The sequence below is a fragment of the Mus caroli genome, chromosome 1 (genome assembly GCF_900094665.2).
Source record: "Mus caroli chromosome 1, CAROLI_EIJ_v1.1, whole genome shotgun sequence".
NCBI lineage: Eukaryota > Metazoa > Chordata > Mammalia > Rodentia > Muridae > Mus > Mus caroli.
In genome coordinates this window covers 130,055,548-130,072,417 of record NC_034570.1, presented here as the reverse complement: position 1 = coordinate 130,072,417, position 16,870 = coordinate 130,055,548, and the positions used below count along the sequence as shown (strand labels likewise).

The 16,870-nt window shown below is 40.7% G+C and overlaps 1 protein-coding gene across 1 annotated transcript in view; it reads left to right on the top strand.

Moving 5' to 3' along the window:
• The window catches only part of Nek7 (NIMA related kinase 7), a 129,585-nt gene that overhangs the window by 102,875 nt on the left and 9,840 nt on the right, over positions 1 to 16,870 (top strand). The window contains exons 7-8 of the mRNA XM_029475601.1: positions 8,289 to 8,383; positions 12,270 to 12,383. Coding sequence (XP_029331461.1) covers positions 8,289 to 8,383; positions 12,270 to 12,383 — 209 coding nt within the window. The remainder of the gene's footprint in view (positions 1 to 8,288; positions 8,384 to 12,269; positions 12,384 to 16,870) is intronic.

Below are 16,870 nucleotides of genomic sequence, written 5' to 3'. Positions count from 1 at the left end.
GTTTGCCTCGTTTTCTTTCATATTGTTTGTCAACCTCACAGATGTAACAGATGTTGGGAAACCTGCTATCTATCCACATCCTTAAAAATTTATGGTGAAGACACAGCTCTCTCTTGATCCAGCTTTCTGATTGACTAGGTCAGTGGCTTTCAGATTTCTTAAGGGTAACTCCCAACCAAATCATGATCCCCTGGGACTGGAATCGAGTATGCTGAAGCACAAGTTGCACATAGCCATGTTTTGTACTACAAACGGCGGAGTGTTCTGACCTTGTTCTGTTTTATTTCAATTGAAACGAGGCTGATTGCAAACTGGTGCATTGATTTCACAACCCATTGATGAATTGCCTGGCCTGCAGTTTATAAACCATGAGTCCAGATCTCTGGAGTTTATGCTTATCTCATTTGCACTTTGATTCCCACTTCCACTTGGCCACATTCTCCAGCCTACTCTGAGCAGTTCAGTTGGTCAGACATAACTTAGCCCTGTGAGGTATTCCCTGTGCTGCTGCAGGTGGGTAGTGACACACAAAAGGCTTCTCAACAGTCTGTAGGGACTCACGAGTGTGTCTATTCTGGTTTTGAGGAAAATTCAAGAGGGCCTGATGGGTCTGTTCAGAAGTGATGCATGGGTCTTTGGTTTCCTTGTTTGGACTTAATTCTCACAGAGACTTACTTTCCCATTATAACAGCACTTGGTGACCTTTTTCTTGCACATTTTATGGTTTTCTGACTGTTCGACCTGGAATTACCTAACCTAGTCTGCTGTGGCATTGCCTGTGAGTCTGCTATGGAACATAGTTTTCTTTCTCTCACTCCTGGTGGCCCATGCCCCTTTGAGAATTAGGAAAAATTAAAACAAAGCCGGGAGCTAGGGCTCTGGACAGGTTTTGTATCAAAGGGTGAGCCGAACTAAAAGTGTTAGTGTGGGTGAATTTATGTAGAAGAATAAAATATAGTTTTGCATTAAAACATATTATATCTCGTCACCCCAGAGTACTTTGAAGCCTGTACTTGGTCTTTGGGGTACTACTCCCCCAACACACACACACACAGCAGCAGCAGCAGCAGCCCTTATTCTGTATTGTCTTCAGTTCAGCATTTGGTTTGGGGATTGCATGATGACGAAGAGCCCAGGAATAATGCTCAGAGATAAAGGAAAAATGCCTCATTTCATCTTATATTTGTGCAGTATTTATTTTTGTGTCATCGCTGTAGCTATTCCAGACAACCCATAATGATTTTTTTTAAATGGGAATAGTTGTAAATGAAGTAGGAGTCATGTGTGGCCTTAAGGAGTTTTCATCTTTCTAAACTAGGATACCCTGAGCATAGAAGTTTGCTAGTGGCTCCCCTGAGTAACTGACCCCGGAGACTGCTCTCTGGATCAGTGCATCTTCCATTATCCCTTATGCTAATCACTGTTTGAGCAATCTACACAGTTAATATAAACATTTTTACTCATCAAGCTTTAAAAAGTCTGGACTAAACATCACATGATCTGTTAACTGTTTTCAGCCTCCCTTCAGTTCACCCACTTGGGAAATATGAATAATTACTTAGATTCATGTCAGGGATGGCCAAGCAGAAGCTCATGTGAGTTAGGGGAAAATCATAGTTTTTCTATAACAGGTGTTATTCTTCCGATAGTGAGCACATTAGCCTCTCCTACTCTCCCACTTCCCATTCTCCCCCACTAAAACCAAACCAAACCAAACCAAGGAAACTTTCACAGAATGATGGGTTGAGCTATCAGACATCACACGTTTAAACCCTATATGATTTGCTGTGCCCTTCAGCGTCTCCTGTGGATCTTGTAGTGTGGCCTTGGCACATAGAATTAAGTTCTCACTCTGCCACAGAAAGCAGGAATCTTCATCACACTAGGACCTTTCCTGTACTTGCTGCCCTCAGAGACGACCACAAACCTAGTGGGATCAAACATTAGAACTGTATTATATTACAGTTTCATAGATCCCATGCCCAGGCTCATCTCAGTGAGCTACCTTTACGTCCCCTGCAAGGCTCCTGCAAGCTTAGGTCACCATCTGTTTTGTGTCTACTTAGGGTTCCTGGCAGAACTCAGCTTTGTGGTTACATCTTTGGTCCCCGTTTCTTAACTGCCTGGTTAAAGGCCATTCCCACCTTCTAGAAACAGAATCTATTCCTTGGCCATGATATGAGCCTCTCTCACACCTGGCATCTCTCCTGTCCTCTGGTGGGGGTTATCTAGGGTAATCTGTATTTTAACGTGTGACTTTACATCTGCAATGTACCCTTTTCCTGGTGCATAATGCAAACAAATGTAACACCAGTAGTAGGAGCACACACCATCGTTCTGTCCATCCATCCATTGTGAAATATCGTGCTTTTGGTGAAAGAATGAGTTAATACTATTAGCTTAATTATTGAAATGGAGTGATTTTCTTTCTTTTTTTTCTTTTGGGGGGAGGACAGGGGTAGTGACGCAGGTTGGTGATATGTAAAGGGTTATTCCCAGAAGTTGATATTCAGGCCACAGGGGCCTTCTCACTTCATCGGCAGATATGTTTCTCAAGGTCTTACCCTTTCATGCTCTAGGATGGAGGAAAAGAGAGTGGGGGAAGCAACAGGAGAAAAGCCCAATTTGGAAAATTAATCCAAGATACAGATCTCACCACATTGCATGCTCGGTATATGTCGTTGAGGTGGTTATCAGCTGCTTGAGGCAGTGTACTTACTAATATGTACCCAGAATGCTCTGCCGGTCTGCTGCGGCGAGAGCACAGAGCAGTAGGGTGCACTGACGTTTGCATGGGGTGTGTGTGCCTTCATAATGACCCGAGGAGAGGAAAGATGGAGAGGACTTTTCTGCGTGCACTTGCGTAGTTGGCGCATGCATTTGTTCTGTATCCTAAAACGAGATGGATTTTTAAATTTAACTTGACTGCACCAATATTGGTGTCTATGCTAGACAAAAAACTTGAACCCCCCTGGGAGAAACTGTGTTGCTGTTGTGTCATAGGATGGCCTGAAGTTGTGTTTATCTTTCAAAGGGAGACAGGCATCTCTCTGGTTCTGTCATGCTATGGGCAGAGTAAACACATGCTTAGCGTTCGGGAATTTCACACTGGAGTCTCTGGAGTTTACCATTCGTGTTTCCCACACTGTTTCCAAGCGTGAGGCATCCTCCGATTTCAGCTCAGAAAATGAGTGTCTCTGAAGAAGGCATTACCACAGGTTCCTGTCTGGTGCCAGGTGCCACCTGTGGCCACGCACTTGTTGTCCCCACACCTTTCCTGGCTCCTCTCCATGAGTCCGTCTTTGCTGTGCCCTCGCATTGTGTGGGGCGGTGTCGGGTGTAGAGGCAGCATATGTTCTGCCAGTCCTCGAGGCCACCTCTACTGGTTTATTTTTAACTTCCAGTCCTTTCTCGACTTAAGTAATTGCTCCTTGAAGAAGCTATTATCTGTTTGAAGCTCTGCACATTTAACCTCTCAGCCACCGTAACAAGTGTTTAGTTAAAACAACCCACAGTACAGTAGTGTAGTACAATTTGCATGTGCAGCCCTCTGCATTTCCAGCTTTTTCTGCCCGTTTCTCGGCTTTTGTGGTTTGGGGAGGTATAAACATTTTCAGTTACGGTTCACAGTCATCAGTTTAATGAGGTAACTGTCTGCTAAATGGACTTGAATTCCAGGCTGCCAGGGTGAGTCTTCTATCCTTGGCAACTTGCCTGACCAGGCAGACCTCTTTACTGATTGAAGTATGGCATCTCAGACGGCTCCTTGGAACAAGCCCTGCGTGGCTCTACAGTGGACCCAGAGCTTTAAGGATCTGCTCTGTTTAATTCCCGTCTCTCAGACCTCGAACAGTGTGCGCCACAGGTAGCACCTGAACATTTGCTAAGCCAGTCAGATGACACACACAGTGACTTTGGATACTGGACACACAGTGCAGTGTCCAGAACAGAGAAGCAGTGAAATCCACTTGGTTTTCCTTCCGCGGTGTCCAAAGTGCCATCAAGAATGCCTGGCAGATAACAGATTTTATTTTCTGAATGTCTTTTACAGAAGAAATACTGAACCAGACATCCCAAGTTGACCTCAGATTATACTCGTAATAATGAAATAAATTTGGTCTCTTTCCATTCTGTCTGCCAGCAGCATTTCTGGCTGACTCATAAGTACAAAGGAGGAAATTAAAAAAAGGAAATGAATGCTTTGTCTCTCAGTTTTGTATTTAAATCAAACTATGGTTAAGGTGACTTGTGTCTTTTAGCTTTCCCAGCAAGGACTGTTCAAGGCATTCTCTTCTGCAGTTCACTCTGACTCTGAGAAGAAAGAAGCAGCCTTTCTGGGCTGAATGGGCTTATTTCTCTTAGAACAGTCTCATTTGGCTGACCTAAAGAACAGCTCTTAAAAAGCACCATGTCGTTTTTTTTTTTTTTTTTTTTTTTTAATCATCTAATTTCCATATGGATTTTTAAAGAGTTTTTAACCCGAATCTTAGAGATATCTCATTTTACATGCTATCCGTTCTCATAGTTAAGGAAAATGAATAAAAGTAGGCCAAGGAGGACCAGGCCAAAGATCTCAGTGGGTAAGCGTGCTTGCAGCCATGCCTGGCTGGCTGACTTCAGTCCCAAGACTCAACATGGTGGAAGGAGAGAATGAGTTCCTTCAAGTTGTCCTCTGATTTCCACATGTGCACTGTGATGTGTGTATGTGTACACACACACACAAACACACACACTCACACATACACATACACTAGATAAGTGAGTGAAGAGAGTATAGCTAGAGGCAAAGGATGAAACACATCCCCAGCTTTTGACCAGTTCTTTGTTGCTTCCTTGATTAAAAGCACAAAGACAGAATCCAGCATCCGATCGTATAATAAAGTGAATTTCCTTATGCTAGGTTTTCTCTTTGTCCAAGTCTGTGGAGATTAAAGTGCTAAGTTTCTTAGCTAACTAACCTATTGAAATCATTCTGCATTATGGCTCATTCTAAAGAAATGTCCCCACGTTTGTTACAGCTTCCAGGACAGCACCTTGACAGCAGGATCCGTTGACATCCTTGAGCTTATTGTGAAACTTCTAAAACACCTAGTCACTTTATTCAGAGTAAATTTTAAGGAGTATTTACATTTTATGAAGCATGTACCATGTACGACACTTCTCATACAGCTAGGTCAGCTCGTGTCAGGAAAGGGTTTCATTTTTACAGTCGAAAGATTGTCATGGTACACTATTAGTGTAGATTAAAGAAAGGTCAGATAACATTTTCATTTGTTGGCAGTTTTCTTCTGAAGCCAAGCCTTTTCATTTGAAAAACAAAAAACAAAAACCTTCCCTCCCCTACCTACCCTCTGTTACTCATGTCAGAAGGCTGAAATGGCATAAGCATCTCCTCTCACAGAATGCATTCTCATCTTGCCCATAACCATACATTCTTGGAAGGTAAGTAGAGTTGTGCATCACACTGCCTTGGGTGCCTCCATATGTCACAGTCTGCCTGATTGCTTTAGTATCTGGTCCTCTCACTCCATGATTCTCTTTCTTTGTACAGATGTTTAAAAAGTCACAACATTCTTCAGGCAAGAGTAAAAAAAAAAAAAAACCAACAAAAACAAAAAAAACAGCTGTTATGGAGTTTATAGAAAAGATTTTAGGAAATAATTATGTCTCCACTAAGTTGAAATATTGAAAGCACAGCAGTACATTTAAATGCACTGCAAATGTTCGTAAGCCCTTTACAAGCGTAGTTCTGTCTGTTTGAAAGAGAGGAGTAAGGATGTCTGTGATGTGATGGAGCAGGACATCTTTGCTCAGCTCAGCCTGCAGTCCAGGTGGGTCCAGAGCAGAGGGGCACATTAGGGAACATGTCGGAGAGAGACTCCATCCAGAGGCTCCCTCTCAGGGCTCTGGTCACCAGGGATTAGACATCTGCCCATTTGTCAGTAGTGTGGAATGCAAACTTCTCTGCTGACTGTTGGAAGTGTGCTGTAGAAGGAGGTGGGTAGCATGCTTGGGTCTGTGCTGTAATATATTCTCAGGAAGCCTTTGCGATAAAGCATGCAGAAACAGTTGGAAGGTGCTCATTGTTTAGATGGAGAGCCAGCATTTAAAACCATAGTGCAGGGTCTGTAGCTTCATGCTGACCCTCAGCAGCAGTGCTACCGAGGATGTTCCTCTCCACTAAATCGTCATTTAAAGTGTGGTTCGGAGCTCCTCGTCATTCTTTCTCTGTGCATCCTTCACTTGAGGGGTGCTGTCCGTGAGCTGGGCTGGTGTTATGCTGGGCTGAGGCTAATCTCTGTAAAGTGTTAGCATTTGTTCATCCTCTTCCCTGTCATCAATCTTTCACACTCATATCAAACCCCTAACGTATCAGCAGGCTTTCCAGAGCTCCTGGTTAAAATTACCTTTGCTTTCAGTAAACTCTGAACCTTCAAGCTTGGTGTTTCCAGCTGCCCCCTGTGGTTTGCAGGAAGCCTCTCTCTGCATCCCTCCCTGCCAGCCCTCCCCTTTATGTCCTGTATCCAGAAGCCTGTGAGGAGCTATCTCATCATTGCAGCTACACCCACCAGCCTTCCTTCAGCAGAGGAAGTGTATACATCTAGCCAGTAATTGGAGTTGCTTATGCAATCTATGAGGAGGTGGTCTGAGCTGTGGACACTACAGGCTTGTGTTGATTTCCCACAATAATGACACTTTGAAGCTACATTACCCCCCCCCCACACACACACACACACACCCTGAACAACTCCTTCCTCTGGTACTACTGAAATATGCAAACTTGCCTTCAAGGTATAAGCTACAATTACCGGATTTCTTAAGAGTTCCTAAGGTTTTCCCCTCATTTTTATCTCAGAGTAGTTCGGATCTCCTTTAAAGTTTGATCTTCTTGCCTCGTCAGAGTCACTTGTTCTCTTCTGTATGTGATTGACTCTTGACTCTTAGGTCCACACTGGTAAGGACTATCTATTTACTGAAAATGGATTGCGTTCTAGGTAATACTGATGCGTCCACGCTCAGCACAGTTGAGGTGCCACACAGATCTTAGAACATAACTTTATTCTGTTGCTGACTAATGCTTCCAAGGATGGTGCTTTGATGATCGGTGTGACTCTTAATAGTGTTTCTGATTGAAGTCCCCTTTACAGTACTGTGAATTATCTCTTTAAGATTTATACCAAATACCTAGTTTGGTTTGTTTAAGTGATAGAACAACTAGAAAATACCCTTTCTCCACGAGCAGTGGTGTATTGTTATTGCAGGTTGCCTTTGGTAAATAAGATTCAAGTGCAAACCTTGATCTGCTGTCTACCAAAGAGAGCCATGAGCTAATAATGGTGACTTAATAGTGAGACTTTTGAAAGGAAAGGTATTTACTTTGAAAGTCACTTAAATGTTTTTACTCTATGAAGTGTAATATACATGATTTTGTTTTCTTAAAAATATTGTTAGCATTTTGAAAATATAGCCACAAAAGAGTAGAAAGAAAATGTACGTTAAAATAAAACCAACAGGTATCCTAACGATCCTTAAAAGTCTTTGTAAGAGCAGGAATTAGGGTCGTTTGGCATCAGTGCTAAGGCCCTGTTCTTAGGCTAGCACATCTTCTGGCTTGTGACAGTCCCTCTCCTCCCTGCATAGTGACTAAGCACAACATCAGCAGTTTGATCCTGTGTGTCAGGAGCCAGGACTGTGTCCTCAGGGCTGTGTTTATAGAAGCGGGCTGAGCATGTAGTGTCTATGTATACTTTTCATGAATCTTACCTAATATTTAACCTAAAATATTATTATGTTCAGTTATTTGAGATAAGATAAGCCATATTGAAACCAGCAAAATCCCATATGAATCCTTTGCATAACTTTCTCAGAAAAAAAAATTTTTTTTCATTTTGTCCTTAAATTGTCCTTGGATTGATCCAGGGAGACAGTAAGGAGTTTAAGCTCCCACACTGTTTATTGTTGTATAGATATTAATGTACTCTTTTGAATAGTAAGGTGAAATAAACTGAGTATTCTCAATGGTGAGTCTAACAACCTTTTGCTAACTTTTTTTTTAATTTAAAATTTTGTGTTTAATTTTTCAATATTTTCTATTTGCCTTTAAAATTAAAGTACCATTACCGATTATATTATTTTTCCTTTCCAATTCTCCCCTAAAGCCCCTCCCATGTACCACCACCCTCCCCCCCCCGCCCCCGCTTTTATCCCCCCTCAAATCAGCGTTTAATTTCTTTCAGTAGCTACATCTTCATTGCATGGTCCTACTTTTGTTGGATTTGTCGTTTCAGTGGGTACACCTTACTACATGTCTCCAGAGAGAATACATGAAAATGGATACAACTTCAAGTCTGACATCTGGTCTCTTGGCTGTCTGCTATATGAGGTAGGCACTGTTGATGAATTCTGTACATTGATACAGTTTCATTCACATTATATATTCAATATTATAGTTCACATTTATTCTGGGTGATATTTTGTAGTCTGCTTTTGTTGAGGTAAATTAATTCATCAGGTCATGACTTATTATAAGCCCCAACATACTTATTTTGTCTAACATATATTTTCACATTTTTTTGACAAGGACTTTATTTTTTAATTCTCGTTTTAATAAGATGTTGTTCTGCTCATCATGTGTACACATTCACACACATATATGAGAGAGAGATAAATGGGTGAATTTTTTTTTATGCATTGCAGGAGGAAAATGTCATAGATTTAAGACACAAAAGTATTTAAGTCTTTTTATCAGGATGTTGTTCCCCACTTATACACATGAAATCCAGCTTTAAGGATGGCTTTCAAATATAGCTAAGCCTTGCAGACTACCACTTAGGTTCAAATCCTGTTCTTAGCATAGGGGTTAGAGTTCCTTCCATAGATGGGTTCTCTAGTAATACTGAGATGCAGTCTTGTAGCTGTAGGAAAGGGTACCTAGCTAACAGTCTTCACCTTCCTCCAAAGCCACAGCACTGACAGTAGCCCAAGTTAGTGACTCCTAGGAGAGAATTTTAATTGTACGTCAGGAAAATACAGAGTCCATGATGCTAATTAAACACCAGTGAGCAGCTAAGTAAGGTTTCCTGAATTGAAGAAACACAATACATGGAGTCCTTTATGTGTTTCAAGAAGGAGTCTAAAGTTTGTGTCTGTTTTGTTTTCCTGATCCAGTGTCATCTGTGTGAGTGTGCCATGTTTACTTGGAGGTAGCTCCTCCATGTGCCTCGTGAAATGCCTGTTGACCTTTTGTAGTTTTGCCAATTTCAGATTTCTTCATTTAGGGAAAACTGACCTTTCCGGTGGTGTGCTTTCTCTGATGACTAAGGACTGCTCAGGGGACTTCACGGTGCACTTGCATAAACTCGCCACAGTTTTGACTGTGAAGTATTATGAATTAGTGACGTAGCAGAGCACGTGCAGCTGAGTGTCCATGAGGGGCCCGCGCTGTTTGTGTCTCCTCATGTGTCCAGGGTATGACAGGAGGTTTGCTATTACTATAGATTTTGCTGGTGATTTTGGGGGAGGGCAATATTGATAAGAATTGGCTTCTTCGTATTTTTTTTAAGTTAATCACTTCATGTGTGTGTGTGTTTTGTTTTTAATTTTTTTTTAACCTGGCTAGGTAGCATTAGAGTAATTCAGAGCATACTTTGAAATCAAAGGAATATTCTCCCTTTAAACAGCCTAAAAGTAGGTAGGAAATGAGTTCCTAAAAATGAGAAGAAATTTAGCACTGGCAAATTAGATGAAAAACTGAGCTGAGTTAGTGTGAGAGGAAGAAGTTTATTGGTTCTTCCAAGGCTAACAATCTCAGTACCAAAATTGAAACAATTATCCACCTTGTATAATTACCTTTGAGAGGCAGGATCCATTTTTATATATGATCACCAAAATAAGAGTTCTTCCTTTGACCCTTCCCACGTTCAATCTCGAGGAACACGTGTCTGGCTAATTTCACTTGTTTCCCGTGTTCGTTTTAGGATCAATCTCAGTGCATTTTCTTGAACTCCCCCACCCCCCACCCCCCTGCAAGAGTTGGGAACTTTTACAAAACATTTCATCTGTCTTCATATTCCATATGTCCTCATTTACCTTTTGGTGTAACTTAGCTTTTCAGAACCATCTGTAGCATGAGATAGATGTATTTTTCTATCATAATCCACCAAGAAATCACCATTAACAATGAAGGAGTAGGAAGCCCTTCTTCAGAACATACTTTAAACTCGGGGAAATTAGACTTTCAAATATTCCCGAAACCTTTGAAAAAAAAAAAAAAAGAAAGAAAGAAAGAAACGAGGAGTGCGGTTTTAATTGATATGCAACAAAGTAGACTTTACTAATTAAAATCAAGATGCTGTGCTCTGCTACATGGACCTTACATGCAAAAGTAGGTTTTACACATTTCCTTTATTGTTCAGTGCAGCAATCGCATCCTTACAGGGTTGTAGGTTGGTGGCTTACAGTTCAAAAAAAAAAGAGAGCTGCCACCAGGCCCGAAGACAGACAGTGGGCTTTCGTCCCTCCGACACCCCCAGAATACTAATGAGGAAAGTCAGACCCTGGAGGTCAGGGAGCGAGTCAATCATTCTAGCGATCGTCTCAGTGTGGAGGATCAAATTAGCCTGAAAAATTCAGCTGCTGGGAGGAGAGGGCGAGCAGCTGTCAGGGGCAGCGCCAAGATGCACTAATGAACCAGATGAATAGTGCAAAAGCTTGAAAATAAAAACAGGACAGTTGACATTTTTCATCTGTCAGAGCGGGAGATGCCTGAAAATATACTATTCCTGTTTAACTCCTTAGGGGACATTCAGATTTTTTTTTTTTAACGCTCTGCAGTATTGAGACAAAAGTAATATAATGAACTCCTATCATACGATAGAAAATGGATGTACATTTACTTAAGGTCTTAGGGAAGCAGAGAGATGGGAGCTCATATCGACAGTGTATTTTTAAGGTGGCATTTTTTTTTTAACATTTGATTTAATCGTATAGTGTCCGTGCATTGTAAATGTAAACATTGCTTATAATGGTGGGTCCTCCGTTAGAAATTCTTGCCCAGTGTTGTGTGTTTAAGGCATTTAAATTGTTATTTATTTTATGTTCGTCTTGTGGGACATTCATTCCCAAGGTTATTCTGTGAGAGTGTGTGTAGGTTTTGTATGAAATGTGGGTTAGGTAAGACTGCATGTTAAGTTGCCTTCCAGCCGGGATTTCTAATCCTGTCCCCCTCCTGGCTGAGGCTCTGAAGGAGTTAAAGCCCAGCCTGGAGCACAGAAGACAGATGAGAGCCATTTTCAGCTTGTCCTGTCCCCACTGACGCTCACTGAGTAGCACAGCATGGACCAGCGTGTTTCACACACACTCTGCCTGTCTGGGGAATGTACACATTGTCCTTCCAAAATCAAACTTATTAGCACATGGAGAAAAGGGTGACTGACTTCGGGGCAGCTCGGCTCGCCATGTTGTATTCTTGCCGCTGCGGCTCAGAGACTGAGAAGGTTTTGAACAGGATGCGAACATTTTAAATTGAATTTTTAGTTTGTAACCTTGCTTACCAAGTAGCTGCTTGTGCTTTTAAATGTCAAGTTGAATCCATGTCTTAAAATACATTGAAATTCAGTAATGTCTCTTTTAAAGTGGTTCATCCTCGAAGTCATGGTTTTTTTCTGCATTAAAAAAAAATCACCTTTGGATACTTTGAATTCTATCTAGGAGTTATGGATTTTTTTTAACACATTAAATGTGTCTGAGATGTTATTAAAAGAACAGTTACCATTTAAACTATTTAAGTATCAGTTACAATATTAAAAATATTTTCTTTCATAAAATAACCTTTTTAAAAAGAATATACTATGTGTGATGAAATGACGTGCTTTCTGTTCCCTAAGTCCTTGAGTTATTCAATTCAATTTGATATCAGCTTTATGTTGTATTTGATCATTACATAGTTGAGCCATACCACTTAATAGCTGTTTTGTGATGAAATATGGCTGTACACACACACACATTATCTTCCATCTTTTAAATATTATTTTACGTTGTATGAGTTAGGCTAGCCATTTCTCTTAAGGAATTTTAAACGTTTCGAAAAATAAAATTAATATTTTTTCACACGTAATGCTCAGAAAAGGGTAATCATAAAAATCAAAATGCTCATCTAATTTTTATTCCAAGTATTTGTAATTATTTTCTACCTCAGTGCCCTGTCCCTGATGATCTCACCTTTAGAGTTACTTTGTACGTACAGCAGTTTCACTGGGAGTATCTTGCAGATGGCTGCATTGCAGAGTCCTTTCTACGGCGACAAGATGAACTTGTACTCTCTGTGTAAGAAGATAGAGCAGTGTGACTACCCGCCTCTCCCGTCAGATCACTATTCGGAGGAGGTGAGGACTCTTCGGCCCATATGAAGGTTCATTTTGTCAACACACTTTACTAAGGGATTTTCCTTTACTCAGAAACACAGATGGATGTCCAGGTGGCAGAAAGAGCGCTTTGACTCCTTACATCTTCTGAACCTGGCTGTTAGATTAACTCTGCAGCTCACGATTTGGAGTGGGCCACAACGCAACATGTGAGAGAACCATAGATAGATGGCTTTCCTGATGTAAACCCATTGAAGGCAAGCATTCTGACCCAGCACTGGTCCCCCCAGCCTCATGTGTCCTCAGTCCCTACCTCTCAGACAAGAGAACAATGAGAACTCACTTTGGTCGACCTTCGCTCCTGGTGTGTCCCAAATCTGAAGTGTATACTTCTCAGGCACCTGTCTCTGAGCCGTTTTCCTTCTCACTCCTTTCTCCTTGGGCAATACCTGTCCTATCTATCACCCCTCACTGCCTCAGCCACATTCCTCTGGGTGAGTGTTTTAAGGTTACTGTGCTAGACCTGTTTATAAAATATGTTGGATGGGACTGGTAGTTTTCAAAGGCTTTCAGCTCTGAGTCCTTGCTTGCCTTGCTAATGCACTGGAATGAGTTGTTTTGGCACTTCCCCAACATCCAGTTTTTCATTAAACAGTGTCTTCCATTTTATCCTAATATATCATGATTATTTGAGGGGCATGCAGACTAGCAGTGTCCCGGGTCATCTAAGATGAGCTTACAGGCTCATTTGGGACTTCTCATCTGGGACCTACCTATGAAAGCACCACAGTCTTGGACATCTCCGTCTCATGAGCAACAGATATTTTTGCCCCAGGAAAATGGAAAGGAGCAAAAGAAAAATGGAGAACAATTATAGTGTTCACATATTAAGTAATCTTGTCATACTTTCTGTTATGAAATGAATAGCATCTGGTTCTAGTATTACACAAGGAAACCTAAGCTCATACAGCTTGAATAATAAACATCTCTAAAGATTTTTTTTGCTCTATGTAAATCATGTGTGTTCCCAGAATATAATTAGTACATACTCACCTAATAGTTTGATACTGATAACGAGTGATGCCTACATTTCTGCTTCCTGGCATTGTATTTAGATAATTAGAATATACTCTTTGGAAGCAATGATGATAATTTAAAGTATTATCTCTATTTGATGCTAATGCTCTTATGTTGGCCATTTTTAATTACTATTTTGGGTATAGAATATAAATATGGCCTTTCACAAAACCAACTTCAGAACTCCAGGCCTAGAAATACAGTAGAGTGTGAACAATGATGCAAAACGATAGCACGAATGTCAGGCGCCGCTCTTTGTTGTGTCATTCAGGCTGCCTTCTTTTCTCCGTGAAGCACATGAATATTTCACGTATCTGCATCCTCATCCCCTATTCTTCTTGACTAATTTTCAGACTGTCTGAATTTGCATTTCACATGGTAGCTGATTAGGAGATGCCGAGTGCAGCAGCGAAGCCTCAGCAGGCGGTTACCATGGTGACCTTCAGCAGGATTTTAATGATGATACCACTAGTGGTTCGTTGAAGTCGGCCTGCCTGCAGGGCTACTTCACTGCAGCTAAGTGTGAAGTTGGATGCGCGGCTTCTCAGCCAAGGGGCAAATATCAAAGTCTGGCCCAGATAGAAGGTCTTCAAGTTGGGAAAGGAAAATAGATTCCACTTTTTACTTCACTCTGTATCCTAACCAGTTCCAAAAAGAGCTATAAAGCGAAACATGTTATACGATGTACCTTCCAAAAGAGACAGTGCAGTCGCTGGCCATGGTAAAGCCTTTGTCATGTCCTGATGAAATGGGAGGCTGTAATGCCTTGGTAAACATGGAGAATAATTCTTAAGGAACAAACTTGAAAATCATGCTGAAAAACATGCACTCTATATAACAGAGTTGCTTTAATCTGGTCAGGAATGAAGAGTTCTACAAGACTTTGAAATGCTGGTGCTGTTAATAAATGTGTCCCTCCTTAATGAGGAGCTAAATTTGTTTATAAGATAATTATTCCAAGTTTGTGGTAACAACAGACTCCTAAACAGATTTAGTGCCACCCTCATGACATTAGAGAACTCTCCAATGCTTACTACAAAGTCTCTTTAATGGTTTAAAAATCTACATTGGTATGTGTTAGGCTAGCAGAGACTAGGAACCAGGAGAAGGTTAGTGCCAACTTTAGCACTGCACTTGTCCTAGAGTCTCAATCTATGTGTCTTTAATAGTTAAACTGGTAGGCGTCGGTAAGAGAAAAGTGAAAACAGATAACTTTGAGTGTGTTGAGAGTTTTCCAGACGGACTTAGGCACTTACACACTTTTAAGTTTCCTGCCCACAAAGGATTTAAAAGGAACACTTCATCATAGTACCAACACAAGGGGCGCTTCGTCATAGGACAGCGTTACTTGCCAGCCCGCCTCAGCAATAGGAGTTGTAAGAAAAATAACAAGACTTCTAAATACAATTTAATTTAAATTAAACTCAAGAGCTGAAGAGCTTAAAAATGGGAATGTTTCCCATGTTATATCCTACAAGATAAATACAGTTGAACACTAAAAATCAAAGCAATATGCTTTGGAAATATAAGTATGTATGTCAAATCTTTCCTTATGAAGTATGATGTTTCTGTATACCTAATGTAAGTTCTAGGTTGAAATATTTCAGCAATGCATGGTGGCTCTTAAAAATGTATATTATGACCTTTGTTTATGATTTTGTTTTATGTAAATTTGGTATTCCTTAGTCTTTCTTTCCTCCCCATAACAACCTCAGCCATATGTGAGTAGAGACTTACTATACTTGAAAACAGTTACCTTCCCTTAGATGGCTCTCAGTTTAAACTGTCAAATGGGTCATGACAAAGCAAGCACTTTCTGTACATTTGCTATTTATTAGGAATCATAAGTCAGGCGCTTACTTGGTCTGACCTCCACTTAAAACGTAGTGGTGGTGGGCTCATCTTCTTTCCCTCTAAGGCTGGTGTGAGTTCTGCTAGAAGGCCCACCAGTTTTTATGTTTTGCAAGATACTGTTTCCCCTCTGCCAGCTGGCCTTCTTCAGTACCATTTTCCCTGGCTTCTCTCCCTCCCCTCCCCTTGGCAGTCATATCCCATGATAGCTGCTCTTGGAATTTGCACCTTCATTTCTACAGTGTCAGGCAGCTACAGCAGCTCTGCCCCGTCTAGGCCTGATGGATTTTCAAAGTTGAATGATGGACTGATGGATGAAATGAGAAAGTAATGGAGCTGGTATTAGAAAGAAAAAAATGTAAAGATAAAATTAATGGCCTAATGAATAATAATGGAATGATGGAAACTTCTCAAAAGAATTGTCTAGTGAGCCACAAGATTTCCCAACAGCATGCTGGGAGATGCGGTAGCTCTCTGTCACTAAATACTCTTCCTTGTGTGGGTTTTCTTCTCATTCTTTTACATACCCATCATCAACTATGAAACATCCGGGCATTCACTAGACTAAATGGAGCAGTCATCAAAATCATGTATGTGTTCTGTCACTCATCTATTTAGACCTAGTAGGAAAAAAAAACTAGCTTGAATATCTAGATAGTTAAAAAAAAAGTTCTGAACATCAAATAAAGGGTTCAAAGATGAAATGAAAATGAGGTAATCTTGGTCCTAGCAGACTTAATAGCAATGCTTTGAATAGAAAAACAATATTAAACACTGAAACCTTAGAAAGATGGTTAAATTATTATTATTATTATTATTATTATTGTTGTTGTTATTATGAAAGTGGACTATTGGTAGAACAGTAGATGTGCATTGATTGCATGGCAGATGTTGCTTAGTCATTTTGTTTGAGTACCACTAAGCACTCAATCCAGGGCTTCCTGCCTGCTACTCACCCTCTATTGAGATATGCCCCCAGCCCTCTTCTATTTTTAATTGAGATAAAGAATTGCACTAAGTTGTGTAGGCTGAGTTTAAAGTTACATTGCAGACCCAGTTGCCTTTGACCTGGTGAACCCTCTGACTTAAACCCTCAGGTAGCTGGGATTAGAGGCCTGTAGCACCAGGCCAGCTCAGTAATGTTAAATTTACAATATAAATCAGATACAGAGTGTACTTACTACTTATAGATTGGAAAACTTGCTGGCTTCGTTAAGTCTTGTTACTGCTTTTTATAACTGAAGAAACCAAATTATAGTTTACGAATCAGAATTGATTAATCACTTTTCAGATTATAGTCTCCTGCATTTTCTATTAAATGTTCTTCAGTTTTATAGTTCTTGAACCTTCAGCTCAGGGACAGAAATGTTTGTTGTATTAAAAACAGTTTTAGACCTGAGGATCGTATCCATGCAGATCTGGTAGAAAATGAGCTGCAAGCTTTCACCCAAAAGCTGAGGCCACTTTGCTTTTACCCCATTCTGTTATTTCTGTGTCTTAGTAAGGTATGCACTCTCCCTCCCTCCCTCTCTCTCTCTCTCTCTCTCTCTCTCTCTCTCTCTCTCTCTCTCTCTCTCTCT